This window comes from Saccopteryx bilineata, chromosome 2, assembly GCF_036850765.1.
Source record: "Saccopteryx bilineata isolate mSacBil1 chromosome 2, mSacBil1_pri_phased_curated, whole genome shotgun sequence".
NCBI lineage: Eukaryota > Metazoa > Chordata > Mammalia > Chiroptera > Emballonuridae > Saccopteryx > Saccopteryx bilineata.
This window is the reverse complement of record NC_089491.1, coordinates 10,559,114-10,586,951: the sequence shown is the minus strand read 5'-3', so window position 1 is coordinate 10,586,951 and position 27,838 is coordinate 10,559,114. Positions and strand designations below refer to the sequence as shown.

General features: G+C 52.8%; 1 protein-coding gene and 1 long non-coding RNA gene across 2 annotated transcripts in view; one reads left to right on the top strand and one right to left on the bottom strand.

Annotated features, from left to right (window-relative positions):
• OLFML2A (olfactomedin like 2A) overlaps window positions 1–2,929 on the top strand; it is a 30,951-nt gene extending 28,022 nt beyond the window's left edge. Inside the window, exon 8 of the mRNA XM_066256238.1 lies at window positions 80–2,929. Within this exon, the coding sequence (XP_066112335.1) occupies window positions 80–684 (605 nt within the window). The 3' untranslated portion in view covers window positions 685–2,929. The remainder of the gene's footprint in view (window positions 1–79) is intronic.
• Window positions 1,273–9,915, bottom strand: LOC136324029 (uncharacterized). Its single transcript, XR_010729041.1, has 2 exons — window positions 4,076–9,915; window positions 1,273–3,965 (listed from the first exon to the last, which is right to left on the bottom strand). It is a non-coding gene; the product is annotated as an uncharacterized lncRNA (long non-coding RNA).
• Window positions 9,916–27,838: the final 17,923 nt, after the last annotated feature.

Sequence of the window (27,838 nt, the reverse complement as noted above, 5' to 3'; positions counted from 1 at the left end):
TGGGTGGCTTCGCTGGTCCCTTGGTAGGTGGAGGGTTGCACCGGAGACCCTGGTGTGACCAGCCGCCCTCCACACGCAGGACGCTGGAGTAACATGTACAAGCTGCCCTACAACTGGATCGGCACGGGCCACGTGGTGTACCAGGGCGCCTTCTACTACAACCGCGCCTTCACCAAGAACATCATCAAGTACGACCTGCGCCAGCGCTTCGTGGCCTCCTGGGCGCTGCTGCCCGACGCCGTGTACGAGGACACCACACCCTGGAAGTGGCGCGGCCACTCAGACATCGACTTCGCGGTGGACGAGAGCGGCCTGTGGGTCATCTACCCCGCGGTGGATGACCGCGACGGGGCCCAGCCTGAGGTGATCGTGCTGAGCCGCCTGGACCCCGGGGACCTCTCGGTACATCGCGAGACCACGTGGAAGACGCGGCTGCGGCGGAACTCCTACGGGAACTGCTTCCTGGTGTGCGGCATCCTGTACGCCGTGGACACGTACAATCAGCGGGACGGCCAGGTGGCCTACGCCTTTGACACGCACACGGGCACCGACGCCCACCCGCAGCTGCCCTTCCTCAACGAGTACGCGTACACCACCCAGATCGACTACAACCCCAAGGAGCGGTTGCTGTACGCCTGGGACAACGGCCACCAGCTCACCTACACCCTCCACTTCGTGGTGTGAGCCGGCACCTGTGCTCACAGGAGAGAAGTGGCAGTGGACACAGGGGGCTCTCTGTAGTGACTCCTGCAAAGGACTTACTTCATCAGCAAGTGTGTATTGGGTGCTGGGCCCCGGCTAGGTGCTGGACATGGGGCAGAGCCAGCATAAAGCCGCCTTAGCACCCAGTGGAATAACCCTTGCTTCTGCTTGCAGAGCACTGTGCCCAGAGCTTCAGGGGCACTACCCACTTCGTCCTCCCAACAGCACCCTTGGAGTTAGAGATAGCTACTCCCATTTAACAGATGAGGACACCGAGGCTCAGAGAGACAACATCCCTCACCTGAAAAGCCTCAGTTTGGATCAGACGGGCCACGCTGTCACAAGGGCCTCATTCTACAGATGAGACGAGCATGCTGTCCCGTGTCTAGCCCTTTCCTCTCTCTCCTAATTTCTGTTGTTCTCACAACTCTTTCTCCCTTCCCAGGGCTTCTGAAAACCAGAGGCCGTTGGGATCAAAGCACTAACGTTGGGTGGAGGCCAGGCTTTGTGTGCCATGGCAGGCCCCGTTCTGGCTGAGCTGTTGGTGGCCCTGGGCTTCAGGCCTCTTGGCTAATGTCCCTGCTCCTTGCCTTTGGCCAGCCCTCCCACCCTGCCCCACCCACTGTCCAACCACATTCCAAAGCTCCATGGTCACCCAGCCACTGAGCAGAAACCACACCCCGAGAAAAAACACCAGCCCCCCTCCTCGTTCCAGGCTTCCCCCCACCCCACACTCATCTTTCTTTTCTCCTCTCCATGGCTTGTTTCTGCAGCAGCAGCTGAGAAGGCTGCAGGCGGCTGCCTGCTGCAGTGACTCTGCCAGGGTGCGGAGCTGGGCCAGGCCCCCCGGCTCCCTCCCCACCCACAAGTTCTGCCTTTGGCCACATACCCAGGTCATGGGACCGCTCCTCAGTCCCTCCCAGAGCCTTTGGGCCCAGGATCTACCTTGTCCTTTTCTCTGGTCCTTTCAACTCATAACCTATATGCACTCAGGGATACCTCCAGGTCTGCCCCGAGCAAGACCCTAGGCTTGAGGTGGGGCCAGGAGGAAACAGTTTCCCTGTTCTGGTCAGTCCTGACCTGGTCATTTGGTGGGATGGCCCAGCAGCCTGGGGCGCTGGGGGAGGCTGGGATTGGAGCAGTCAGGTCCAGGGAAGGCTTCGGACCTTCTGGTTGCAGGGAACAGCCATAGCCCTTTTCCTGGCTTCCGAGACGTTGATGCCAGGGCTGCCCTGAGCCCAGCACCTGAGGCTGAGGCTGTACTAGTAGGTCACTGCTGATGGTTCTCGGAGCCTCAGACCTGGGCAACAAGACCTTCAAGCCTGCCTCACGTCTGCTTTGGACATTATCTTTAGAGCTGGGAAAAAGTTCCCCAGTCCAACTTCCTGTTTCACCAAAGGAAAAAAGGCCCAGAAAGGTTTAGAGTGGCTAGGGGCCACACTGGAAACAGGATACAGCCAGTTTCCTTCCAGAAGGTCTTTGTCTATATCCTTCACTCTCCTGGCTTAGAGGTAGCTCTGCTGGGAAGGCGACAGACTCCCCAGCCCCCGGGCCATCCCAGCACCTCAGAAGCGTGTCTACTGCTGCTCCCTACACACTCCTCACTCTGGCCCCTTGCCAGCTCCTGGATATCTGTATATTTGAATACCCCATTGCCATGTTAGGAAATTTAGCTGCATACCTAAATTTTGTGCAGAATATACTTCTTTGTATTACTAGGTGATTTTGTACCCTCGGGCATTATCAGGTGATGTTGTTGAGTTTAAGCTGTATCTCACCCCCGAAATAACAGGGATGACGACACCCAGCTGAGCAAGGCCTGACTCATAATAGTGGACGCGTCCAGCCTCCCCCACCCACCGTCCCCAGCTCCACGCACAGGCTCTTTGGGGGCTGCGTTTCCCTTGACCCTGGGTGTGGGGTTTACAACGCTGTGTCTTTTATGATATCACAGCCTAATCATGCGAGATGTGTTCAGGCCCCTCTTTCTCCATTAATCTGAGAAAAGGCAAGGTGGGAATAAACTGATTTTGAAAAATTCAAGGACAAGCAAAATTGTCGTCTGGGGAAGGGTTTCTGGCTGCAGTCTCCAGACAGCCACTACGCCCTTTCAATTTTCTGGCCCTTTTGTGTGGGTTATGTGGTAGGAATAGTTATTTTCCTCGTTTGACAGATAGTCAAACTGCAGCCCAGAGAAGTTACCTGTCATGTTGGCAGTTAAGTGGAGGGCCAGGTTTCAAAATCAGGTAATATAACCATCTTGACTGACTGAGCATCAACAGGGTGCTAAGGCATACCGTGTGCAGATTTTTGCATCTCCACAACAATGGAAGGACTATACTCTGAACGTGCCCATTTTACAGATGAGGAAACCAAAGTGAAGGGACCTACCCAAGGTCACAGAGCAGCTTAGTCTGTGGCAGAGTCAGGGTTTCAGGGCTGGTCAGTATGTTTTCTTTGCTGTGTGCCACTCTAGCTGCAGCTCCAACGCTGGCGGCCATTAATTTTATCAAGTGTGGCCAGGCCACAAACTGCACCCGTCTACGAGACCCAAGAAGGAGGTTGAGGTCAGCTTGCAAAGAGCCGTGAATGCCAAGCCGTGAAGCGACTGCCTCCAACCACGTTCGGAACCAAGTCGTGTGTAAATTAACAGAAAAGGAAATTCTAAGACAACTGGATTTGCACCAAAGCCCCGAACTAACTGACATTAGGAATCCTGTAACCAGTCATGTTTTCTGTTTTGCTTTGGCCACTGGGAAGCTCAGAGTCAAATTTGAAATTATTTTTTAACAATTGTTCGGAGTCTCCGACTGGACTCTGGCTTCATTCTAGCTTCCTGCTTTTACCTTTACCCCTTATCTCTTTGTTTTTATGCTATTGTGTTTTACCTATTTTTGGAAGTTGCCACAGTACCTTTTTTATGCCAACAAAGTGGCATATATCTAAATAAATACATGGTCAAAAGCTTGGTTTAAAAGTCTTGACGAAATACTCTGGTCTACATCCTCATCATAACACAGACATTTAATAACTTTTTAAAAATGTTTAATTTGTTATGAGACTTGGCCTTGTCACTCTATGTCCCTGGAAACTGATCTGAATAATGAACCAGGGCAGAAGAATCCAAGTCAGGCTGGAAACTGACCCCTCCTGGTGCAGAGGAGAAGGAAGCCACCCCCAAGGTGTTCAGACGCTGCTCAGAAACCCCGTGTTCTCCACGTGGGCTGCAGAGGGAGGTGCGGTTTTCAGTCCCGGAGCGAGAGCTAAGAACAGAAAGAAATGTTTCCCCCCAAAAAAGAGCATCATGGCATTGGGGAGGGGACTTGGAGCAACACTTCATCCTGTGTTTCCCAAACTTGAGTCATTCACTTACAGACTTCCTTTGTGATTATTCGTGCAGCATGTTTGTTGAGGTCATCCACAAGCCAGGTTCCACGTGGAAAACTCCGGAGTGCAATCTCGGATCATTGAGGTTGGGAGCAGAGAGGTATTTCCAGGGACTTTCTCCACCCTGCGGTTCTCCGAAAACAAGAAAACTCCGTTGTCTTCAGGGGAAAACATCTGCCTAAACGCTCCACCCTGATCTGCAACCGGGGACTCGCTCAGCAAAGAAAGCTTGGCCTTTCTGTTGTCTGTGGCCGTCATTTTCAGCACTGGACATGACAGGCATGCAATTCAGTGTTCAAGGCAGTTCAGTGGCTGACAGAGGCCAGGGACCGCCGAGTTTATTGGGTTTGGGGACTGGATAGAGTTCGCTCACCTTACCAACTTGGCTGATGACACTGCCTGCCAGAAAGAGCCATGGCATGTTTGTGTGACTTTGGAAACCCCCAGTGAGATGGCCAGCATGCAGCATTCAGGAAGCGACAGCTACTGTTGTCATTGTGGCCAGTTAATGCCCTGCTCAGAGATTCTGCCAGCTCTCCTGGCAGATCCACATCGGGCACTGCAGGCTATCCAACAGGGCTGTCACCCATGTGCCGGCCACAGGGGCACCGGGCTGAGCAGGGCTCATCCCTCTCCTTAAGAGCTTGCTGGGAGGTGGGGAAGCCAGGTGCCACCACCGTCATATGGGGTCTTGGTGCTCCGGGAGCGGAGGACCCAGAGGGGCTCCACATGCCTTGCTAAGGAGTGTGGGCTTCTCTTGGAGCCACACGAGCCACAGAGAGACCAACACCTCCAACCGGCCTCCGTGTCAGAGCAGACCTCCTCTGGTTACCTTTAATGCTATGGTCCTCAAAGGGACCTCTCTCTGCCCTTTGACTTTCTCCCTGGGACATCAAGCCCTGAAATCTCCCCTTGGCCGGAATGAGAAAGGAAGAAATAGTAATAGCTATCCAGAGGAGCTACAACCTCTAAATGTGTGCTCTGGGCCAGCTACAGCTGAGTATGGCGTTATCTCATCAAATCGCCCAGGAAGCCTATGACATAGGCACCATTGCTCTCCATATCTCACAAAGGGGAAACTGAGGCACCAACTGCTATATCTCATGTTCAGGGTCACATGACTGGTAGTGGCTGTGCTGCATTGCCAATGCCCGGGTGCCACCACAGACATAGATTTGGGGGGCAAGGAGTAAGCGTTGGTGTGTTTTAAAAGCTCCCCAGGAGATTTTTGCCATGCGTTCAATGTTGAGGTCTCCTGCCCCTCACACTCCTGCACGCAGAAGGAGCACCCCAGGCTAGGGTGGATTTGTCAGGTGCCAGGCTGCACCCAGGAAAGCACTTCTACCCAGCTGTCCCAGGAGAGGAAGAAGAGACAGCAAGGGTGTGTGTCAGCGATTTCTCCCCAGTGGAGCGACTGCGGGGGGTGGGGTGGGGGTGGGGGTGGGGGCTCCCAGGGCCCAGACACAAAGGCTCCCTCTGCCCCAGGCAGTGCTCAGACGCCGCCCTGCTTACCCAGCCCAGTCTGAACTCTGCCCACATCTGGGGCCAGCCCCTCAACCCCCACATTCCAGAGCAGGGACCCCATGAGGCAGGAACAGACAGGGCTTTCAGGGTACATGCCTGCCGGGGGATGAATTATTATCAAGAATTATCTGCCCTGAGCACAGGGTGGCATTTCACGTGCCAAAGGTTGGCTGGCCCCGCCCTGGCCCTGGCTGCTTGGCTCCAGGGCCCTCATTCCAGCTGTGCAAGGACAGAAACTTTATTCTCTTCCACAGCCAGGGGCCTCCGCCCCCACCATCTGTGCAGCACCCCCTCAGTGAGCCCCCCACCCCCAGCCCCAATCAGGGGCCAGAGCCTCCCTTCTCCACGGCTTGGCATGGAGCAGATTAGATAAGGGTGATTCAAAAGTCAAGTTTCCCAAATCTTCTTAAGCTGGGGATTTTTATTGACAGGGAATGTCATTGTTACCAAGATGTCAGACCCAACCTGTTCTGGCTTTTCTGCATGAGGCCCTGACAAGTGCAAACAGCTGGCATGAGCTTCCCATGGAAGGAGCCAGGGCTTTTGGAGCCAGACAGCTCCTCGGGTTGAGTCCCAGTTCTGCCACCTGCCACCTGTGGGACTTGGGCGCTCTACATGTAGTCTCTGATCTGTTTCCTCATCTGTAAAATGGGATGACAACCGTGAGGTTGAAGTGAGATAATAGACGTGAAAAAGCTCTACGTGGGAACGTGGAGGGCATACAGCAGTGCAAGGCACAGTGACTGTAAGGGACCTCAAAGACTGATGCAGGGCATCACCTTCATTCTGGTCCCCAGGGCCTCAGCTTGAGGCAGACCCAAATTGAATTGTCAGCATACCCAAGCATGTTCTCAAAACTGATGACCGTCCTTGCCTTCTATACCAGAGAGCAGGAAGGGCAACGGTGCCTGCTCAGATTGATTGGTAGTGGCTGCCATTGGGAGCTGCCCCAGGCCCAGGGAGAACACTGAGCGATTAGCGATGTCTGCCACAAGAACAAGAGATTCCAATAGTGGAATGTACGCTAAATTTCGCCATTTCTATTTTAGGGTTAGGTCTAATTGTTTCTCACTCTAGTTTTGCCTGAATTTCTGTGACAGCCTCCACACAGTTCTTTCTGCTTCTTTCCACCCTCTGAACCTCGACTTCAGCTACTAGAGTAAACTTGAAAATGAAAATCTCCTTTCACTCCTTTACCTTTCACTGTCCCGTGGCTCCTCCCATTGCTCTGAGGATCAAACCCTGCTGCCTTCAAGGCCTCACTCACCCTCCAGGCTCATCCCTGGTCACTCACTTCCAAATATCCCAACCTCAAACCCTGTCGAACTGAGGACCTTTAAGAACTGATATGTGCGGATTTGAGGCAGCTCGGAAAGTCAAACTGAAAACCCTGTGCCCAGACTCACAAGATCAGATCACAAGTAGAGGGACAACCCAGAGACCTCACTGCATGTGGTGAGTGAGTTTAACCAACTGGAGGGAGCTGGCAAACTTCCAGTGAACCCTGAGGTGCCGTGCCGTTTAGCAAAGCTGTCGTCCCGCTCACCCCTAACCACGCTGATTGGATTAGTCCTGGGTTGCCCCTGCGAAGGGGAATTTTCTCTCCTCTCTCTCCTGATTGCCCATTCCAAAAACAAATCCCTTCATCAGCAAGATGCAGGGCAGAGGCTTCCAGGCACCACTGTGTCCAAATCTTTTTTATCCAGGGCCCAGGCATGCATGAGGGTCTCTGCCCCACCAGAGGCCAGTGGGGTTCTTCTCCGTCCCCTCTCAGTCCCAGCTCTTGCTACTCCCCTGATATTTCCATCTCTCGCTTTCACAGACTCCTCCCCTGAGCGCCTGCTCTGGCCAGGAGCGGGAAAGAGCCTTGGAGATTCAGATATGTCACAATCCGAGTGGACACTGGATATTCACTGTTAGTGGACCTGACAGGAAGGATTGGTGGTCCAGAAACAGCCCGCATCGCATGGCTGGGGAACGAAAATCTTATAAACAAATCCTTCTCTGTTTTTGAAAATTTGGCATCTTTACTGAAATCACTAAGGAAGAGTCTAGGCTTGCTAAAGAGGCAACCATTTGAATGAGTTCCTTGAGGGAAAATAGCTTCTTTAAAGAAAAGAATCCAAACAGGTTTTCTTTCTTCTTTCCTTTTTTTCTGTTTTAACTTTTTCCACTGACGTAATGTCAAAGTTATAGAAAAGTTACAAGACTAGCACTAAGGATTTCCATATACTCTTCCCCCAGATGCACCAATTATTCACATTTTGTGACATCTGCTTTATCATTTTCTCTGTGAATCTTTTTTTCTAAACCACTTGAGGAGAAGTTGCAGATATGATACTCCCTTTCCCCTTAAATACCTCAGTGTATATTTCCTGAGAACACGGACATTCACATGACCACAGTACAATGAGCAAAATCAGGAAATTGAACGTTGACCTAATAGCACATCTAACTTACGGTCTTAGAGCAAAGTCTTTCTAGTCCGTGATCCAATCTACGATAACAAGTTACATTTGATTGTCACATCTCTTCAGTCTGCCTGACCTCCAGAGCACTTCCTCAGCCTTTCCTTGTCTTTCGTGACATTGTCATTTTTTAAGAGTACACATTTTGTGGAATATTCTTCAACTTTCATTTGTCAGATGTGTCCTCATTCAGGCTACGCATTTGGGGCAGGGAAGCCATGGAAACGATACTATGTCTTTTCCGGTGTGTCCCATTAAGAAGCATTTCATGTCAATTTGTCCTTTTATGAGTGATGGTTACTTTGATCTCTCGATTAAGGTGGTGTCGGTCAGTTTTAGCTACTGTGCAATTACCATCTTCTCTTTACAAGTAATAAATATTTTGTGGGGGAATAATTTGAGACTATCCAGATATTTTCACTATACTTTCACCCTCTAGCTTTAGCACCAAGATGATCCTTACCTATATTAATTATCACTCTGATGATGGCAAATTATTACTCTGGTGATAAAATTTCCTTCATTAGTGGTCAGAATTCTGCTGTAAAGAAGAGTGTACAAAAAATGTGTGTTTGGCCCTGGCCGGTTGGCTCAGTGGTAGAGCGTTGGCCTGGCGTGTGGGGGACCCGGGTTCGATTCCCGGCCAGGGCACATAGGAGAAACACCCATTTGCTTCTCCACCCGCCCCCTCTTTCCTCTCTGTCTCTCTCTTCCCCTCCCGCAGCCAAGGCTCCATTGGAGCAAAGATGGCCTGGGCACTGGGGATGGCTCCTTGGCCTCTGCCTCAGGTGCTAGAGTGGCTCTGGTCGCGGCAGAGTGACGCCCCGGAGGGGCAGAGCATCACCCCCTGGTGGGAAGAGTGTCGCCCCTGGTGGGCGCGCCGGGTAGATCCCGGTCGGGCGCATGCAGAAGTCTGTCTGACTGTCTCTCCCCGTTTCCAGCTTCAGAAAAATACAAAAAAAAAAAAAAATGTGTTTGTATGGACGATGGACCCATGCATTGTTATCTTATTCGATGGGTTCCAGATTAATACTGTCAATATTTGCTTGATAACCAAATTGTTCCAGGTTTGGTCAGTGAGAGCTCATTCAAGCTGGCTGCTCTGTCCTTCTGATGAGTCTGCATTATTCACTGAGCACTTCCTTCCTTTGTGGTATGAAACGATGCTCCAGACTTACCTTGAATTTCCTCTGTCCTTACCCAGCAGTCAGGCATTTCTTTAAGGAGCCCTGGTTCCTTGGTGGAGGACAACATTTAGACAAGGACCTGGGTGCTAAGTGGGCTCGCTGGTCCCAGAGTATGTGTTCCTGGGTCCTCTCAGTGGACAGAAGTAGGAAATAGGTACAAACTTGAAAATACAAGTCCAGGAGTTCTCGATGCTTCCAGTTCCATCCAGTCCGATACTGCAGCATATTGGTCTTTCCTGTTCCTATTTGTATCTCCTTCTACAACAGTGAGAAACCTGGCTCTCAACACCCTCAAATATTTTGTTTTTCCCTCAACCCTCCAATACATAGAGAGCATTTCACAGTTCTAACCCATGCCATAGTCCAAGAAAAACAAGCCTCTTAGTTAGGGTTCAGCACTTGTTTGCAATTCTTTTTCTCTTTAGACTGAGGGTATATATCAAAGTTCTGTGTTCAGAAGTTACACGTGTTAGTTCTTTTCTTCCTTTAGTGTAGTTGGTTATTCATCTGAAATGTAATTTGATAATTTATAAATACTTCATTTGAGATTTTTGCTTTTTTCCTTTGCTTGTTTTAGTTCTCTTATAAATAATGTGTAACCAAAATTTCCTTTTCCTGCTTTTCAGCTTGTCTTGTTGTTGTTATTGTTGTTGCTTTAATAAAGGAAATTTATCCATTTACGTGTATAGTGAAAGCTCACATCTGGTCTTTTCCCTGACGTGTTGTTTGCATATTTTAATTTGTTCACTTCTTTTATCTGAATGGGAGAGAGTTAAGAGCCCCTTTTATCTGCCAGTGCCCAGCACCTGGGCTGGAGCATGGTCATGCCCAGCAAACATTTGTGGACCATTAATGGGAGCTCAACAAGCAGCTTTCCCTTGTACCCGGATAGACGCAGGCTCTTGACCTTCCTGTGATGATAACACTAGCTCAGCAGTGACCACTTAGTTGAAGAATTATGAAAAGTCTTAGCAAAGGGCTTAGATATGGTAATCACTGAATAAATTCTATCTGTTATTTACTAAGCATTGATGAAGAACCAGGCGTGGTACTATGTTATCTTATTTAATCCTCACAGTGATTCTATTTTACAGATGGGGAAAGCTGGGGCTTAGGGGAGTTATTTTTTACATCTAGGAAGCAGTTGAGTTGGGATCTGAATCCAGATCTGACTTCAGAAACCCCCCTTAACCCACCACATGTCCCCCTGCCTCTGCATGTTCAGAGACAAACACATATGCAGTCCCAGGAACTGGGAAGCTCTTGCTCACAAGGTCGAAGTTTCCTCAGCTGGACCCGGCTGCCAGCCAGTTCCCTGGAAACCCACAACCCAATGGAGGTTTGTGTCAGGAAGTCAGACCCACGAGAGAATAAGGAAATGCTCCTTTGATGGCTAGAAAGCTACCTCCATAGTATGTCCTCTCCATCAAAGTAAACATGACTTTAAAGGTTTGGCCAAAATGTGGTATAAATAATGACAGTCAACACTGATGAGAAGTAATTCTGAGACAGGCCCCTTACACTGGGATTTCGCAGCCTCAGCACTGTTGACATTTGGGACCAGATCATTCTTTGTTGGGGGGGCAGAGGGGGCTGCTCTAAGCACTATAGGATGTATAGCAACGTCTCTCCCTCTTCCTCCTCTCTTTCTCTCTACAAAAAATTAATTTAAAAAATTTAAGACTTTAGCCTGACCAGGCGGTGGCACAGTGAATAGAGCGTCAGACTGGGATGCGGAAGGACCCAGGTTCGAGACCCCGAGGTTGCCAGCTTGAGCGCAGGCTCATCTTTCTGTACCAGGTCAGCCCAGGGCACAGGAGCGTCTCCTGCGGCCATAAGACCTTTCAGCTCCACATGTCACTCCTCGTGGGGATCTGTAATTGGGAGGTATGATGCCGGAAAGCATAGGATGGACCGTTTCTCCGAGGCCTTGACTTCCTATAGCTCTTGTCCATCTCATCTGGGGATCAGTGGGCACTTTTCTAAGTGGCCGCTGAACACACAAAGGGATATTAATAAATACTTGTGGCCCCAAAGCCTCCAATGCTTGTAGACATATACCTGAAAGCATGTCATCTAATGTCAGGACAAACCTTGTCCCTCCAGAGAGGGACTGCAACTCTGCGTTTATCAAAGAGGCTTTTCCATGTAGACTAAGGGGGTTTAAAGAGATTTCAAACCAACTGGAAGGACTTTCCTTCAAATACGGGGTTTTACACAGCATTTCATGAAGTTCTTCCAAAGATCTCAGAGTCCCGGGGAACCAGCTGCAGGCCCTAACACTTCCGGAATTAAAGCTCATCATGAGTGCAGCCTCCAGCCTGGTTTGAAATCTTCCACACTGCCCGCCCCCTAAACAGGGCACTCCACCTAAGCTAAGCTAGTATCTTTTTTCCTCAGCACAATTTAAGGAGGAAAATGAGTCCAATAACAGCTTCAGACCAGAACAATATCAAGCTAGGTCTGTTTTTACTATACGCTATGACTATCCATGGTAATACAAAGGAAGAGGGTGTGGTGAACTGTCAGGCCCGGCTACCCCAGAAGTCAGGCCCAGAGAGACAAGCTCCGAGCTCCCTGCTAGGCCATGACCGAGCCTCAGAAAGGAGCGATGTGGGAGAGACTGGGCGTTGACTGGCAGTGGAAGCTGAGGGTCAGAAAGGACAACCCCTGGTTTCTGGCTGACACAAGAGGTGGAAGGAGGTGCCGTCACCTTCTATGGGATGGGGTGGGGGGGACAAAAAGGGTGAAACCCAATGCTTGCTCATGGGACACATCCACGATAGGAAACGCGCCGGGGGGAGGAGACGTGGGCCCCTGCTCAGCCTTCACCGCTCCCAACTCATGCCTCGTAGACTCCTCAGCCCCCGGCCCTGCAACGGCTCCACCAGTGCTGCGGGCTTGCCAGCTCCAGGCACTGGCGACAGAGGCTGTCACACCCAGGCCCAGTGCAGCCTGGGTGGGGCACCACCAGCTGGGTATTGCCTCAGTGTGAGGGAGTGGAAGGAAGAGAGGCCCAGCTAAGGCAAGGCTCCAGAGATAGGGTGCAGGGTGCCCATCCTTCCAGGAAAACAGGCTGGTCACCAGGATACAGCTCATCGTCTTGCAGCTGGTCCAGCTGACGTTGTAGTTATTTGGGCACATGGGGGCTATTAGGTGACTCCTTCACCCACTACCCAGGTGTTACATGTCTCCTCAGGCTCAGAGCGGTGAAGTCACTCATTCAGGGACACACAGTTGGTTGGACAGGCCTGGCTCACACTGGAACCCATGCTCTGGTGGCAGGTTTCATTCCAAGTTTTCCTTCAAAGCGGACTTGGGTGATCCCCACTGACCTTTCACAGTCTCTTCTCGAGAGTATGCAGATTACACAAAGCGAAGTCCTCTCTGAACATGTGTTTCTCAATTTTATGTTTAAGAAATTTGTTTTTCCTTTTCTTTTAAAGGAGGTTGCAAGGCTCATTTAAAAATATTTAAGTGTAAGAACTTGGAAGACGTTGGAGGCCGGAAACAGTAATTACCGCAAAGCACTCAGTCGGCATAAATGCCTGCCAATTCCTGGACCATCTGGGGAGTCCAGGCCCTGCCCCAGAGCGACCCTTGGGGAGCACCACACCCCCTCAGGGGTCCTGGCCAAAGCCACTTCCGCGGACTTGGCCGGAGCTCTGAGCCTGCCTGGAAGCTGGCCCACTTCCCAGCTGCGGTTTTTGCCCTGATGTGCTGGGAGCCATCCCACGGTCTGAGGCCTGGCTCCTCACCTCCCAGGGGAGGCTGGAGGAGAACTGAAGCCTGGATGAAGGGGGACCTGGGTTCAAATCCCACCTCCACCTTCTTCAGGTCCACAAGCCCTGAGGGTAGGCTCTGGAACCAGACCCTGGGTTAGAACCCAGACTTGACCACTTCCTGTGTGGTGTTGAGCAAATCATTGCCATCTGCACTTCAGTTCCATCCCTCACACAAGGATTAGAACGGTACCGACCTCGCAGGCTTAGGTTAAATGACCCAATATGCATAAAATTCTCAGAACAGTGTCTGACACAAGTGCCCAGTAAATGTGGAGTGTCACAGTAACAGTGTCTTTGAGCAGCGCCCCTGTACCTCCCGTAGCCTGTTTCCCCATCTGTACAATGGAAATGATCAGCTCTGATGAGCTAATTAAATGAGATGATGCACGTAACACACTGAGCACAGCTCCTGGTGACTAGTGAACATTCAGCAAATTCTTAGCAATTATCACAAAGCCCTTCTGGGAGCCTCATGCTCTGGAAAAACTTCCTGAGGTTAAAGGATTGAATTAACAAGAACAGAGGCAATGCCAAGTCATTTAACAATCCCTAGAGCAAGGGGGCCAGCAGCCCCCAGGCCCTGCAAGCGTTTTGGTAAATGGCACAGGGTCGGCACAGGGATGCAGAGCCATGGGCAGGCTGGGAAGCAGCTCATTCTGATGCAGAGGTGGGAAGCTGGCAGCAGGGAATTCTGGGATCAAAAGCAGCTGGAGGATGTCAGCTGTGGGGCTGGGGGACTGAGCTCAGGGAGGGACGCTGCCAAGGCCGAGGGCAGGGTGCGGTGTGGCAGTCTGCAAGCTGAGACTGTGGGTGGACGGGGGCAGGGTTCCAATCTGGCCATGAGCTCAGGCAAGTCCCTGCCCCTCTGAGCCACTTTCCTCATTAAGTGGGGCCAATGGTATTCAATGACTCGAAGAATACCCGTGTGCTCCACGCCAGGTACTCAGGGGGTGCTCAGTAACAAGGCTGTTACGACAACCTGGAAGCCTGGTCAGGTAGGTTAGAGCCATCCAAAACCTCACACAGCATCACAGATAAGGGGCCAACTCAGGCAGACTAACACCAGTTGCCCTCGCTCAGGAATCACACTATCCTTGACTCTGTGGGAAGAGCACTGGTGGAGGAGTCTGTAGGCCAGGGCTCTGCCTCCCCCTGGTGACCTCAGACCACCTTCCGACAGCAGCGGAGATGAGCCCTGCCGGTACCCCCTAGATAAGATCCTAGACAACGAATAGAACCTGCCGTTTCAGTCATAGCTCTTCAGAGAAACAGAACCAAGAGGACGGGGGTGTGTGTGTGTGTGTGTGTGTGTGTGTGTGTATGTGTAAACTGAGGCTCAAGAGGTGACCAACTGAGAAAGTGAGAAATATGACCCTCATCCACATTTCTGTCCATGTTAATATTGTTAGAGAGTAGGATTTGAAGTGATTTTTATTGTTTTTCTTTATATCTTTCTCACTGTCTAGTATGTTTTAAAATTGCACATGCGGCCTGACCTGTGGTGGTGCAGTGGATAAAGCGTCGACCTGGAAATGCTGAGGTCGCCGGTTCGAAACCCTGGGCTTGCCTGGTCAAGGCACATATGGGAGTTGATGCTTCCTGCTCCTCCCCCCTTCTCTCTCTCTCTCTTCTTTCTAAAATGAATAAAAAATTAAAAAAATAATTAAAATTGCACATGCATAGCTTTCATAATCACAAAAAACATTAAGTGATTTTCACTTTGAAAAAGAAAAGACTGATTTTCTGAGAATATATCTTCCTCTGCAGATGAAACATTAGAAAAACTTCTCAAAAACAGTGAAGAGGCTACAACTATATATTTGTCAAAAGACTCAGAAAGCCTGACCTGTGGTGGTGCAGTGAATAAAGCGTTGACCTGGAATGCTGAGGTTGCCGGTTCAAAACCCTGGGCCTGCCCAGTCAAGGCACATATGGGAGTTGATGCTTCCTGCTCCTCCCCCCTTCTCTCTCTCTCTCTCTCTCTCTCTCTCTCTCTCTCTCCTCTAAAAAAAATTAATAAATAAAAATTAAAAAAAAAAAGACTCAGAAAAAAGCAGAGACAGATCAGCCAAACATGCTGAGAGCTCCTGGCCGATCCAGGCAGAAGACGGGGGTGCTCATCGTACTATACTCCAGTGAGTTTACCTGTTCAAAATCAATACTTGATATGAGGGTGCTGTAGACATTTAAAATAACCCGAGAGGGGAGTAGGTGTTGATATAAATGGATCATATATTCATTACTAACCTAGGTGTTGGTTTTGGTAAAAGACTTCAGATTTTAATGGTTTAAGAGTACAGACTAAAAATTTTAGGACAACCACTGAAAATGCAAAATTCCCAAACTACTAGAAGGAAAAATAGATAATCAGAGTAAGATAAGAAAAGAGAAAAGGAAATGTGTCACAAACAAGAAAAATAGAAGGCACAAAAGAAAGTAGATTTAAAAACCCAAGAAGTCAGAAGTTACATTAAGTGTGATTGGACTCAATGATCCAATTAAAAAAGACACCTCTAGCCTGACCTGTGGTGGCGCAGTGGATAAAGTATCGACCTGGAAATGCTGAGGTCGCCGGTTCGAAACCCTGGGCTTGCCTGGTCAAGGCACATATGGGAGTTGATGCTTTCAGCTCCTCCCCCCTTCTCTCTCTCTGTCTCTCCTCTCTCTTTCTCTCTCTCTCTCTCTCTCTCTCTCTCTCTCTCTTTCTCTGTCTCTCCCTCTCCTCTCTAAAATGAATAAATTAAAAAAAGAAGACACCTCTAAAATAAAAGGATACAGCAAAGTCAAAAATAAAGATACAGGCCCTGGCCGGTTGGCTCAGTGGTAGAGCGTCGGCCTGGCGTGCAGAAGTCCCGGGTTTGATTCCTGGCCAGGGCACACAGGAGAAGCCCCCATCTGCTTCTCCACCCCTCCCCCTCTCCTTCCTCTCTGTCTCTCTCTTCACCTCCTGCAGCCGAGGCTCCATTGGAGCAAAGATAGCCCGGGCGCTGGGGATGGCTCCTTGGCCTCTGCCCCAGGTGCTAGAGTGGTTCTGGTTGCAACAGAGCGATGCCCCGGAGGGGCAGAGCATCGGCCCTTGGTGGGCAGAGCGTCGCCCCCTGGTGGGCGTGCCGGGTGGATCCCCGTCGGGCACATGCAGGAGTCTGTCTGACTGTCTCTCCCCATTTCCAGCTTCAGAAAAATACAAAAAATAAAAATTAAAAATTAAAAAAAATAAAGATACACCATGCAAACAGCCAAAACAAAACTGAGGTAGCTATGCCAATAGCAGACAAAATAGATGTGAAGGCCAAAATCATTGCTAGAAAGAAATACATTTTATAACAAGAAGAGTTTGATTCATCAGGAAAATTAGCAATTTTGAAATGATGTGCACGTAGGCGGTTCTCTATGGGGCACGCCTGCACCTTTCCCACCCCTCTCCCCTAGACACGATTTCTTTGCTTCTCTTTCTTCTAAACTCCAAGAGCCCTTCCTTTGCCTCTGTAACTTGTTTCCTGAGCCCATTTCTTCTATGGCTCACTTTCTCTAGCTCTGTGACTTTCTGAATAAACTTTCTCTTACAGTTTGGGGGGGAAAAAAGAAAAGATTATATACACTTAATAAAGTAACTTCAGCCTGACCAGGCGGTGGCGCAGTGGATAGAGCGGCAGACTGGGACATGGAGGACCCAGGTTCAAGACCCCAGAGTCTCTGGCTTGAGCACAGGCTCATCTGGTTTGAGCAAGGTTCACCAGCTTGAGCCTAAGGTCATTGAGCAAGGGGTCACTCGGTCTGCTGTAGCCCCCGGTCTACATATGAGAAATCAATCAATGAACAACTAAGGAACTGCAATGAAGAATTGATGTCTCCCATCTCTCTCCCTTCCTGTCTGTCTGTCCCTCTCTCTGACTCAATCTCTGCCACAAAAAAATAAAAATTAAAAATAAAGTAACTTCAAAATATAGGACATAAATATTGGAAGAAATGCAGGGGATAAACAGATAAATCTCAGCATCATAAAGGGAGTGTATAACATTTTCCCTCAGGAATTGATAGACAGACACAGGGAAAATCAGAAAGAATCTAGATTAAGAAACCTGACCTAGCCCTGGCCAGACAGCTCGGTTGGTTGGAGCACCGACCTGAAGAGCAGAGGTTGCTGGTTCGGTCCCTAGTCCGGGCACATGCATGAATGGATTGGTGTTTCTCTCTCTCTCTTTCTCTCTCCCTTCCTTCCTCAATAAATAAAAAATTTAAAAAAGAAGCCTGATCTAATGGATCCACCTAGAACCCACAGCCCACACTTGTGGAAGGCATGGCCTTTGCAAAGACAATGCAACATTTGCAAAAGGTGACCACATATTGGGCCATAAAGCAAAGAATTAATATCATTCTGAGCATGGTGTGACCACATGTATTCAATACAGAAATAAATTACAAAAATGATAACTTATCATTTGGAAGTTAAGAAACACAGTTCAGCCTGACCTGTGGTGGCGCAGCGGATAAAGCATCAACCTGCAATGCTGAGGTTGCCGGTTTGAAACCCTGGGCCTGCCTGTCAAAGCACATAGGACAAGCAACTACTACAAGTTGATGCTTCCTGTTCCTCCCTGCTCTCTCTCTCCTCTCCTCACTCTAAAAAATAAATAAATAAAATTAAAAAGAAAGACAGAAAGAAAGAAACACATTTCAAAGACAATGTCATGATGAAAAACTCAAAAACAGGCAAAAGTTCTAGAAAGGCCCACTTGGGACCTGGCGGAGGGGCAGCCGCCGGGGAACCCATCAGTCCTGGTCTGTTGGGACACTGGGCCGTGTGGCCATCTCAGCCCGTGGTTCCCGAGCTGTGTTTCAAAGCCAGCATTTACCACACACCCAGTGTGTGTGCCAGGACGGTGAGCTCTCTGGTGACTTCTCACCAGGAGGCTTCTGTGGAAGCTCCATTCCCATCTCCATTCTCCGGAGGAGAAAGCTGAGGCTTGGACAGGTCAGGTGACTCACCCCAAATCACCCAGCTATAAAGTAGCCGGGTCTGTTGGACTGCATGTTTTCAATTACCCATGAAGGTGGTACAATTAATAATTCCATTTTTTACGAGAGGAAACTGAGGTTTACGGCACAAGGCCAATAAATGGTAGGATTTGAACTGGGGATTTGACAGGTCTAAAAGGGCGTTAAGCCATTACAACGTGGAAAACTGAGGCTGAGGGTGGTTGGGACCCACATGGGCACATGCAGCTAGGAGTGGCACGAGGCTGAGATTCAGGCCTGAGCTGCTGGGAAGGGAAACAAGTCTGAGAGGAAATGACCACAAAGGCCTCCCACCCCACCCGGGCCGGAAGGAAAGGACAATGCCCCAGACAGACAGACTGAAGGAGGGGGCTTCTCACTCCCCGGCCCCAGACACAGGGGCACGGTGCTGACAGGAGTCCTTTATGGTGAGGTCCCCGGGTGGGGGCAGCTGAGCAAACAGCAATCCCGTGGCAGCGACACAAAATGGTCATTGAACAGGTCCAGGCCTGGGGGAGGGGAGGGCTGCCTACAGGGCATCCAGTCCCGACCCTTTCAGCTTGATGAGGAAGCCCAGACACTAGCCTGGGATCAGCCAGCCTGGCAGCATCCTGGGCTGGGCGACCGGGACGCTGGGGCGGGGGGGGGGGGGGGGGGGGGGGCAGAGTGCTGCTCCAGGAGTGAGCAGATGAGCTCAGGAAGCTCCAAGCTGCCCTAGCTCCAGGTACACCGGAGCAGCCTGAGCCCAGAGAGGCCCAGCAAAGAGCTCCAGGTCACACAGCAGGTGGAGCCTGCTGCTCTCCCGGGACTGCTCCCGCTTGCTGGCTGGAGCTGTTTCCCACCCCACCCATCTCCAACTGCCATCTACCAGCCATACCCTTGGAGGGCGGCACAAGGCTGATCAGATTTCCACGAGGCATGTGGTGCCAGGTGTGGCAGACAGTTGGAAGGGCAAGTGGCAGAGGGGACAGTTGCTACAACAGGCTTCAGAGGATCACACACCACCGCAGCTGTTCTGCACCTGCTCTGGCTGCCCAAGAGGCCGGGCACCCTGTGCTAGGCCTGACCCGGGGTGTGCATCTTGGCTCTGCCACTGCGGCGGGTTGGTAACCAGTTTGGAGCCTCTTCCTCTCCCGGTCCTCCATGTCCCCATTCGCACACTACCCCCTGCCAGTGTGATGATGCAATGAGGTTTGCATAGCACAGCGCCTGCTGCCACTGTGACAGCTGGGTCATCATTATTACTGTCTCCTAGTAGCCTAAGGAGAAAGGACAGGCGGCCAGAGAACCTCTGCATGGAGGCCTGGTGGGCCACCTGACCCCTGTAGTTCAGTTCCTCCTCCCAGTGCAGGCTTCCTAAACCCCAACCTGGGCCAACCCCGTGTCCTTGCTGAATATTTCCCATGGTTCCCACAGCTCCCCTGCTGGTACCCCACTGCTCCCACTGATCCTCTACCACCGTTGCTCCCGGTGCTCCCCCACCACTGCTCCCTCTGCTCCCCCACCACCACCGCTGCTCCCGCTGCTCCCCCACCACCACCGCTGCTCCAGCTGCTCCCCCCCACCGCCGCTGCTCCCTCTGCTCCCCCACCACCGCCGCTGCTCCCGCTGCTCCCCCCCCACAGCTGCTCTGGCTGCTCCCCCACCACCATCGCTGCTCCCGCTGCTCCCCCAGCACCACCGCTGCTCCCTCTGCTCCCCCACCACCATCGCTGCTCCCGCTGCTCCCCACCACCACCGCTGCTCCAGCTGCTCCCCCACCACCACCGCTGCTCCAGCTGCTCCCCCACCACCACCGCTGCTCCCCCACCACCACCGCTGCTCCCGCTGCTCCCCCCCACCGCTGCTCCAGCTGCTCCCCCCCACCACCGCTGCTCCAGCTGCTCCCCCACCACCGCTGCTCCCTCTGCTCCCCACCACCACCGCTGCTCCTGCTGCTCCCCCACCACCACCACTGCTCCCTCTGCTCCCCCAGCACCACCGCTGCTCTCGCTGCTCCCCCACCACCACCGCTGCTCCCTCTGCTCCCCCACCACCACCGCTGCTCCCCCCCACCGCTGCTGCTCCCCCAGCACCACCGCTGCTCCCGCTGCTCCCCCACCACCACCGCTGCTCCCCCCCCCACCACCGCTGCTCCCCCCACCACTGCTGCTGCTCCCCCAGCACCACCGCTGCTCCCGCTGCTCCCCCACCACCACCGCTGCTCCCGCTGCTCCCCCAGCACCACCGCTGCTCCCGCTGCTCCCCCCCCACCACCGCTGCTCCCTCTGCTCCACCACCACCGCTGCTCCCTCTGCTCCCCCACCACCACCGCTGCTCCCTCTGCTCCCCCACCACCACCGCTGCTCCCTCTGCTCCCCCCCCACCGCTGCTCCCGCTGCTCCCCACCACCACCGCTGCTCCCGCTGCTCCCCACCACCACCGCTGCTCCTGCTGCTCCCCCACCACCACCGCTGCTCCCCCCCCACCGCTGCTGCTCCCCCAGCACCACCGCTGCTCCCGCTGCTCCCCTACCACCACCGCTGCTCCCGCTGCTCCCCCACCACCACCGCTGCTCCCCCCACCACTGCTGCTGCTCCCCCAGCACCACCGCTGCTCCCGCTGCTCCCCCACCACCACCGCTGCTCCCGCTGCTCCCCCAGCACCACCGCTGCTCCCGCTGCTCCCCCCCACCACCGCTGCTCCCTCTGCTCCACCACCACCGCTGCTCCCTCTGCTCCCCCACCACCACCGCTGCTCCCCCCCCACTGCTGCTGCTCCCCCAGCACCACCGCTGCTCCAGCTGCTCCCCCACCACCACCGCTGCTCCAGCTGCTCCCCCACCACCACCGCTGCTCCCGCTGCTCCCCCCACCACCACCGCTGCTCCCGCTGCTCCCCCACCACCACCGCTGCTCCAGCTGCTCCCCCCCACCACCGCTGCTCCAGCTGCTCCCCCAGCACCACCGCTGCTCCCGCTGCTCCCCCCCCCACCACCGCTGCTCCCTCTGCTCCCCCACCACCACCGCTGCTTCCCCCCCACCGCTGCTGCTCCCCCAGCACCACCGCTGCTCCCGCTGCTCCCCCACCACCACCGCTGCTCCAGCTGCTCCCCCCCCACCACCGCTGCTCCCGCTGCTCCCCCACCACCACCGCTGCTCCCTCTGCTCCCCACCACCACCGCTGCTCCCGCTGCTCCCCCCACCACCACCGCTGCTCCCGCTGCTCCCCCACCACCACCGCTGCTCCAGCTGCTCCCCCCCACCACCGCTGCTCCAGCTGCTCCCCCACCACCACCGCTGCTCCCGCTGCTCCCCCACCACCACCGCTGCTCCCTCTGCTCCCCCACCACCACCGCTGCTCCCCCCCCACCGCTGCTGCTCCCCCAGCACCACCGCTGCTCCCGCTGCTCCCCCACCACCACCGCTGCTCCAGTTGCTCCCCCACCACCACCGCTGCTCCAGCTGCTCCCCCACCACCACCGCTGCTCCCGCTGCTCCCCCAGCACCACCGCTGCTCCCGCTGCTCCCCCCCACCACCGCTGCTCCCTCTGCTCCACCACCACCGCTGCTCCTTCTGCTCCCCCACCACCACCGCTGCTCCCCCCCCACCGCTGCTGCTCCCCCAGCACCACCGCTGCTCCCGCTGCTCCCCCAGCACCACCGCTGCTCCCGCTGCTCCCCCAGCACCACCGCTGCTCCCGCTGCTCCCCCACCACCACCGCTGCTCCAGCTGCTCCCCCACCACCACCGCTGCTCCAGCTGCTCCCCCACCACCACCGCTGCTCCCGCTGCTCCCCCACCACCACCGCTGCTCCAGCTGCTCCCCCACCACCACCGCTGCTCCCGCTGCTCCCCCACCACCACCGCTGCTCCCGCTGCTCCCCCACCACCACCGCTGCTCCCGCTGCTCCCCCACCACCACCGCTGCTCCCTCTGCTCCCCCAGCACCACCGCTGCTCCCTCTGCTCCCCCACCACCACCGCTGCTCCAGCTGCTCCCCACCACCACCGCTGCTCCCGCTGCTCCCCCACCACCACCGCTGCTCCCGCTGCTCCCCCACCACCACCGCTGCTCCCGCTGCTCCCCCACCACCACCGCTGCTCCCGCTGCTCCCCCACCACCACCGCTGCTCCCGCTGCTCCATTTCAAGGCCCAAGGTGGGCCACCAGCCCAGGGAACCAGGGGACAGGAAGCACCACCTCTCCTGGTGCTCTTGTTCCCCAGTTCTGGGTCAAGTGTCAGGCCAGGGCTAGTCCACGTCCCACCTGTGGCCACACTGAGTGGACCCAAAGAGGTAGGACAGGGTTCAGTCCAATCAGAGGGCAGAGCTGTGGCTGTGACTGTCTTGCTGACACTGTTGGACCAGTCACCACTGTTTCCTCTTTGCAGAGGGAGAACAGGGCTCAGAGAAGTCACCAGGACACCCAGCTCTCCAAACTTCCCAGCGGTCCCCTTTAGGAGTGAGGCTGGGGGCACGGAGGAAGGAGTGGACACTCTGTCTTTTCTTTTTTAGCCATATATATATATTTTTTCTCCAGCCAGCATGTAATTTAAGACTTTTTTTTCTTAATTAAAAAAATTGGTTTGTGTGCTAGGAATAAAGCTGTGTAGAAGTGTGACAGGGCCCAGAAGAGGCACAGAGAAGTCAGACAGATCCAGGTTCGATCCCCACGCCTGCTGCACGACCCATCCCTCCATCTCTGCAACCACCCCAGGGGCAGGGCAGGCCAAGTGCCATCTGGCATTGTAGGCACAGGCCTCACCTGAATAACAACAATGGCAACAGCACTGGGAGCTTGGGATAATGGGTGACTGTCCTCTGTCCTCAGACAATGTCGAACATCTTTAACATTGTTATATCCAGGATGTTCTGAGAATTTGAAAAATGAAGTAGATAAAATACCATCAAAGTTCCTCTTTGGCCTGACCAGGCGGTGGCGCAGTGGATAGAGCGTTGGACTGGGATATGGAGGACCCAGGTTCAAGACCCCGAGGTCGCCAGCTTGAGCGTGGGCTCATCTGGTTTGAGCAAGGCTCACCAGCTTGAACCCAAGGTTGCTGGCTCAAGCAAGGGGTTACTTGGTCTGCTGTAGCCCCCTGGTCAAGGCACGTATGAGAAATCAATCAATGAACAACTAAGGACCTACAATGAAGAATTGATGTTACTCATTTCTCTCCCTTCCTGTCTGTCTGTCCCTATCTGTCCCTTTGACTCTCACTGTCTCTGCCACACACACACACAAAAAGTCCTTTTGGCTGGATTGTGGCCGTGCTTCCACAAGCAGGATGGGCCAGTCACAGGGACCTTGCCTGGCCACCCACCCTGTCGCCTTCATTCCATCCTAGTCTAGGCCTGGCTTCAGGAGTAGGGTACGTTCAAGACCTCCCTGGTGCTCGTCCCAGGCCTCAGAGGTTTCTCCTTCTCTGTAAGAGTCCCTGGAATGTGGGAGAGCCCCCAGGGACCTGTGGGTAACAGTCCCCGAACTGGAGTCTCTGGAACGCAGCCTCAGGGCCACAGGCCCACATGGAGGAGAGTGGGTAGTGGTCAGGCCCCCTGAGCTTCTCGGGTTTCTTCTGGCTTCGGGTCACTTTGCTACCCAAACAAAAGAACAGTCTCAGAAAGGAAAAAAAAGCTAAAAATATAATAAGGTAAATAAAAAAGACCAAGTTTCTAGGGCTAGCAAATTGTACCCCAAGAGAGCCAGCGTGAAGGCGTGGACTCTGACATCCCAAGAAGGCCCGGACACCTGGAGAGAAGAAAGCACCAGGGTCCCACTTTTCTAGAAAGTGTGAATCTGACAATCACAGACAAGTTACCCTAGCACTAATTGCCAAGCAAGTTCTGCATAGATTATTCAGTGGTGATCTGAGAGTGCTCAGAAAAGGAAATGGTGACCAGAAATATCAACGAGGGTCACTGGGAATAAAACCTAGCCCTTCCTGACTCCCTCCTTTTTATTTTTTATTATTTATTTATTATTATTTCTTTTTTATTCAGTGAGAGGAGGGGAGGCAGAGACAGATTCCTGCATGCACCTTAACCAGGAGATACCTGGCAAGCCCCCAATGGGGCGATTCTCTGCCTATCTGGGGTGTTGCTCCATTGCTCAGAAACTGAGCTCTTCTTAGTGCCTGAGGTGGAGGCCATGGAGCCATCCTCAGTTCCCAAGGCCAACTTGCTCCAATCGAGCCATAGCTGCAGGAGAGGGGGAGAGAGACAGAGAGAGAGATAAAGAAATGAGAGGCGGAGGGGTGGAGAAGCAGATGGGTGCTTCTCCTGTGTGCCCTGACCAAGAATCGAACCTGCGACATCCACATACTGGGCTGACACTCTACCACTGAGCAAACTGGCCAGGGCTGCCTCTTTCTTTTAATAACAGGGCAACTGTGCCCAATCCAGATACACCTCCCTGCATTTCTGTAAGACATGGAGTGGGCCTTCATATCTTTGGGGCTAAATGGGAACATGTGGGCTCGCCAGGTAATAATATTTTAATCACATAGCTGACCAACAGAGAGCACTGACTGCACACCAGACACCATCCCAAGCACTTTGCATATATTAACACCATCCTCAAGACAACACTATGAGGCAGGAAGTACTCATTACCCTGCCTCATTGTAGGGAGGAGGAAAAGGAAACACAGGGCAGTTAGCTGGTGGCTGGTGACTCCAGGTTTGAATGCAGCTGTCTGGCTACAGAACCCAAAGGTGCACAGCTGATTTTAAACTGAACTAGAGGCCCTGGCCGGGTAACTCAGTTGGTTAGAGTCCATACACATCAAGGTTGAAGGTTGGAATCCCCAGTTAGGGCACATACAAAAATCAACCAAAGAATGTGCTTGACCAGGTGGTGGCACAGTGGATAGAGACACAGACTACCCAGGTTTGAACCTCAAGGTCAACGGCTTGAGCACGGGCTTATTCGGCTTGAGCACAGGGTTGGCTGGCTCGAGCATGGGGTCATAGACATGACCCCATGGTCACTGGCTTGAGCCTAAAGGTCACTGGCTTGAAGCCCAAGGTTGCTGGCTTGAGCCCAAGGTCGCTGGCTTGAGCAAGGGGTCACTGGCTTGGCTGGAGCCCCCTGGTCAAGGCACATATGAGAAAGCAATCAATGAACAACTAAGGTGCTGCAATGAAGAACTGATGCTTCTCTTCTCTCTCCCTTCCTGTCTGTCTCCCTCTCTGTCTTGCTCACTTTAAAAAAATGCATAGAAAGTGGAACACATCGATGTTTCTCTCTCTCTCTCACTTTCTTCCTCTCTCTAAAATCAATCAATTAAAAAAAAAAAAAAAAAAGATCTAGAGATCCCTGATTGTTAACGGAGGAGTCTGCAGGTGGGTAGAGCCCAAATCTTACCAGGACTGCCAATCAAGATGCCCTGCCCTCCACTCACTGGGTCAGTGGTAAGCTCCCCAAGGACCCTCAATTGTCTGGGTTTCGTCCTGGCTTCTCAGCCCCTGCTTCCTGCACTTTCCCAGCATGATAGGGTTGAAGTCCTACCCATCTTCGATCCCCGTGGCTCCTTCTCATACAGTCCCTTTTGGCCATCAAAGGTTTCTGTTGTTTGCAACCAAAGACCCCTGCTTGAGTTAGGAGCTCACACTCTCATGCCCCACCAATGGTTAGTCCGTGATCCTGCTGGGGGTGGATGGGTGCAAACAGAGTGAGAATCACTGGCAGCCTCTAGTGGTAGACCACAGGGCTCTATCCTTATCCTTGTCCCCGGACGATCATTTTCAGAATTTGGATTTAGAACAGGAAGGCCTGCTCATAAACTCTACAGCTACCCCAGTGCAGAATTAATGCTTTGTGCAATAGAAGCCAGACTTACAGCTCTTTCAAGACTGGAGAGCTGGATGGGAGCCAAGAAGATGACATTTAACCAGCAGAATGTAAGGTCTTGCCTGCGTCTCCGAAGAATTCATTGTGCAACTACCAGATAGTAGAGAGAAAGTTTGCCAGATAGTAGTCCAGGGGAAAAGGCTGTCACTGCAAACTCAGTGAGTCACCAGAACATGTAGCTGGTGAAAACACAAATGCCTCTAGTAATGTGGGTGGCATTACTAAAGACTGAGTGTCTAGAAAACTGGATATGACAGCACTTTTCAGCTTGGCCCTTGTCAGTCCATACAGAGAGCACGTTTCCAGATCTGGCCTCCACACTTCAGGAGGGATGATGACAATTACAGTGCATCCCAATATGGATGGCCCAGGTTGTGGGGAAACAGCTGAGACGTGAGGGTGTTGATCACGCTTGGTGAGCCGTGATCCCTCTATGCAAATAAATACCTGCAGGGGAATCCCAGAGAAGAAACCCCAAAGGCATATTAGGGGACCAGCTCTGGATATTAGGGATGTTCTCATCAAAGCCCTTTGGGTGGCAAGTAACCTAAACCAATCTGGAGATTGCTCAGCAAGAAAGATGAATTAAAAAGAACCCCACAGTTGTGTAGCCTGACCAGATGGCTCAGTTGGTTAGAGCATCGTCCGAGGCACAGAGGTTGCCGGTTAGATCCTAGTCAGGGCATATAGGACCAGATCAATGTTTCTGCCTGTCTCTCTCTCCCTTCCTCTCTCACGAAAATCAATCAATAAATATTTTTTTAATATATTAAAATAAATAAATAAGCAAAAAGGTGTGTTTGTACAGCAGCGACGGGGACTGGTGCTGGGAGCTGGCCAGCCGGCAGGGACCAGGCCGTCTGGCTCCCCGTCTCCGCTCTCTATCTCCCAGGATGTGCGTCCAAGCTGGGCACTGCAGAGTCCACTGAACTGCTCACAGCAGGTGGAGGGGACGAGGAGTGAGCTGGGCACTGCAGAGTCCACTGAACTGCTCACAGCGGGTGGAGGGGACGAGGAGTGAGCTGGGCACTGCAGAGTCCACTGAACTGCTCACAACGGGTGGAGGGGACGAGGAGTGAGCTGGGGTTACAGTTTATCAGACATGGATTTTAGTCTCATCTCTACTGCTTTCTAGCTGTGTGACCTTAACAAGGCAAGTCCTTTCCCTCTCTGAACCTCCCGTTTTCTCCTTTCACTGGCAGCTACTATGGCAGTTTCGGAGGAGATCAAGGAGCCTGCAAAGCCAGCTACCTGAGGAAGTGAAGAGAGCGAGGCTGGTACTGGGACCATGGGCCACCAGGACCATGGAGTGAGAGTGGGAAAGTCCAGCACAGAGCCCTCTCCCCAGAATCTGGGCTAAGGGAAGAAAGAATGTAACAGGCTCCCTGAGAAGGAGAAAACAGCCTGACCAGGCTGTGGCGCAGTGGATAGAGCATTCATCACCTGGGACACTGAGGACTCAGGCTCGAACCTCTGAGGTTGCTGGCTTGAGCATGGGCTCAGCCAGGTTGAGTGCAGGGTTGCCAGCTTGAGCCCAGGATCATCAACCTGACCACAAGGTCTCTGGCTTGAGCCCACGGTCAAGGCACATATAAGAAGCAATCAAAGAACAACTAAAGTTAGGCATCTACAAGTTGATGCTGCTCATCTCTCTCCCTTTCTGTCTCTCTCTCTCTGGAAAAAAAAAAAAAGACAATCAAGGGGTGGAAAATGTTCCCCAAGGACCATACTAGAGAGACTAAAATCTGGGTCCCCCAATCTCATGGGGAGAACCGAGTCAGTGTAATATTTCTGCTGCCACCATGACTGTGATGCACCGGTGCCCACTCCCTGCCATAGACCGCATCCTGTAGGTTCTACCCCTCCTGGGCAGGAAGCCTGATAGCCCCTGTCACCAGGCCCTCTCTCCATCAGGAAGTGGCCCTCTCTTACGAAATGCTGGCAAAGGGCATAAGCTAAAG